The sequence below is a fragment of the Quercus suber genome, unplaced genomic scaffold, assembly GCF_002906115.3.
Source record: "Quercus suber isolate HL8 unplaced genomic scaffold, Cork oak 2.0 scaffold_168, whole genome shotgun sequence".
Classification (NCBI taxonomy): Eukaryota; Viridiplantae; Streptophyta; class Magnoliopsida; order Fagales; family Fagaceae; genus Quercus; species Quercus suber.
Genome location: NW_027069628.1, coordinates 991,027 through 993,649, shown reverse-complemented (window position 1 = coordinate 993,649; position 2,623 = coordinate 991,027). Strand labels below are relative to the sequence as shown.

Genomic DNA, 2,623 nt, shown 5'->3' with positions numbered 1-2,623 from the left:
ATGTTCGCTAGCCAGTCGGGGTAGTAGACTTCTCTAATGAAATTTGCCTCTCACAGCTTGCGGACTTCTTCGGCTATGGCCTGATCCCGTTCTGGGGCGAAGACCCGCTTCTTCTGCCGGACGGGCGGAAAGGATGGTGATACATTCAACCTATGCACCATGACGGAAGGGTCTATTCCTAGCATGTCCTCGTGACTCCAGGCGAATACGTCCTGATTTTCTTTGAGGAATGCTGTAAGTGCTTGCTGGGTTGCGGAACTCGCAAGGGTTCCAATCCTTGTTGTCTGACTAGGCATAGAGTCGTCCAGGGGTATCTCTTCAAGCTTCTAGACTGGCTCCGTCGCACTCCGGTGCTCTTCTATACTCATGGTTTGGAGGTGGTCATCCATTTCCATCATGGCTACGTAGCATTCGCGTGCGGCAATCTGATTTCCACGTAGTTCTCCGACTCCGTATTCCATTGGGAACTTCATCATTAAATGATAAGTTGAAGTCGCCGCCCTCCATGCATTGAGGGTGGGTCGCCCTAGGATAGCATTATAGGCGGACGAATGATCAACCACGAGGAACGTTACGTCCTTTGTGATTTGCTGGGGGTAGTCGCCTCCTGTCACCGCCAACGTGACCGCGCCCAGCGGGAACACCTTTGCCCCTCCAAAACCGACAAGTGGGGCGTTCGTTGGAACCAGTCGTTCCCTGCTGATTTTCATCTGCTGGTATGTCGGGTAGTACAAGATGTCCGCCGAGCTGCCATTGTCGACCAACACCCGATGCAAGTTGTAGTCCCCAACCTGTAGGCTGACGACAAGCGCGTCGTCGTGCGGGTGGTGAAGGCGTTGCGCGTCTTCTTCCGAGAACTCGATAATGGGGCTTTCCCTTTGGGCTACATTTTGTACTAGACCCGTCAACTGGACGTTTTGGACCATCCGGAGGTACATCTTTCGGGCCCTTTTGGACGGCCTGGTAGCCATCCCTCCTACAATCATTCGTATGTCACCAACGGGAGGTCTTGGACGGTCATTGTCTCGTCGAGGAGGGTGCTCCGGAGGGGCTGGATCCGTTCTTTCCTTGCTTACGAATTTCTGTAGTTTCCCTTGCCTTATAAGGGTTTCGATTTGCTGCTTCAAGTCGTAACAGTCGGCTGTGTCATGGCCGTGATCTCGATGAAAGCGGCAGTACTTGTCTTTGGAACGCCTGTTAGGATCCCCCTTCAGCTTTCCGGGAAAGGTCAGAGCCCCTTCGTCCTTAATTTGCATTAGGACTTGATCTATTAGGGAAGTCAGCGGGGTGAAGCTTGTGAATCTCCCTCCCGGAGGTTTAGAACGCCTTTCATCTCTTCGGTCTCCCGTTCTAGGCCTTTTTCTCCTTTGATCTGGTCGTGCATCTTCCTGCCTTTCCTTTTTCTTGGCTTCTCTTCTCGGGCCTGCAACGCGTCCTCAACATTCATATACTTAGTAGCCCTGTAAAGTACTTCCGACATGGGCTTCGGGTCGTTTTTGTATAGGGAGAACAAAAACTTGCCCTTCCGCAACCCATTTGTGAAGGCCGCTACAAGTATTTTGTCGTCGGCTTCGTCAACCGATAGTGCTTCCTTATTGAAGCGTGTTATGTAAGATCGTAACGTCTCGTCTTCTCTCTGCTTGATACTCATCAGGCATGCCGTGGACTTCTTATACCTATGTCCCCCAATGAAGTGTGTAGTGAATTGGGCGCTTAGCTCCTTGAAGGTGCTGATAGAGTTGGGCGTCAGCCGGCTGAACCATATCCTTGCGGGGCCTTTGAGTGTTGTGGGGAAGGCCCTGCACATAATCTCATCTGCTACCCCTGAAGATGCATCAGGGTTTTGAAAGTTTCCAGGTGATCTAGAGGATCCTTCACCCCGTCATAGCTATCTATATTCGGCATGCGGAACTTGTGGGGCAGGGGGTAGGAGTTCACGGCCACAGTGAAGGGCGAGTCGGTATGATTGACCAGATCGTCAAGATCACTGGAGACTCGCCCCTTGAGGGCGTTCATCATGACCTCCATCTGTTCCCTCATTGCCTGCATCTCGGCGGCAATATGTGGTGAAGTCGCATCTGTGATGGATGGTATATTCACGTGCTGCCTCTCCGGTCTGCTTGGGGCATGGCTACCCTCAGGTCTCTCCTGATTCCTATTTGGAGCGCTAGTCCCTTCCTGATCTTCTGGTCGGCCATTTAGTGCTGCATTCTTCTGGCGCAGCTGTTCCTCCAAGTCGAGGTTCTGTTTGGTGAGACGCTCCACGGCGGCACTAAGGGTCCGAACCTGTCTCTCGAGGGCAGTCGTGGGTGGTTCCTCTCCTTGTACGTCATTAGTAGTCGCCATTGAGCAAGTGAGTACCATGCAACCCTTTAGTCTGGGAAACGATAATGTGGCTTAATCCTCCTGTTTTTCATTTCCCACAGACGGCGCCAACTGATGATGCCGAAAATCTCACCAGTGAGTTGCACGATGCTGGTACGCTCAAAACGACACCTGCACAGCAAAAAAGAAAAGAGGACCTAACAGAGAGCACCGGTGTGGTGCCGGCCAAATACCCTCTGAAGGTTAAGTTAGAACTTCTTTTCAACTCTAGACTGCTAGAGAGGGGTTAATTATGCGT

The 2,623-nt window shown here is 51.9% G+C and overlaps 1 protein-coding gene across 1 annotated transcript; it reads right to left on the bottom strand.

The window, feature by feature from the left end:
* Nucleotides 1–326: 326 nt before the first annotated feature.
* Nucleotides 327–1,256, bottom strand: LOC112024147 (uncharacterized). Its single transcript, XM_024056783.2, has one exon. The coding sequence runs from the start codon at nt 1,254–1,256 to the stop codon at nt 327–329; it is 930 nt and encodes a 309-aa protein (XP_023912551.1).
* Nucleotides 1,257–2,623: the final 1,367 nt, after the last annotated feature.

Bases quoted from the DNA above. Each gene is read 5' to 3' on its own strand.
- LOC112024147 (XM_024056783.2), bottom strand. From the start codon at position 1,256: ATGCAAATTAAGGACGAAGGGGCTCTGACCTTTCCCGGAAAGCTGAAG.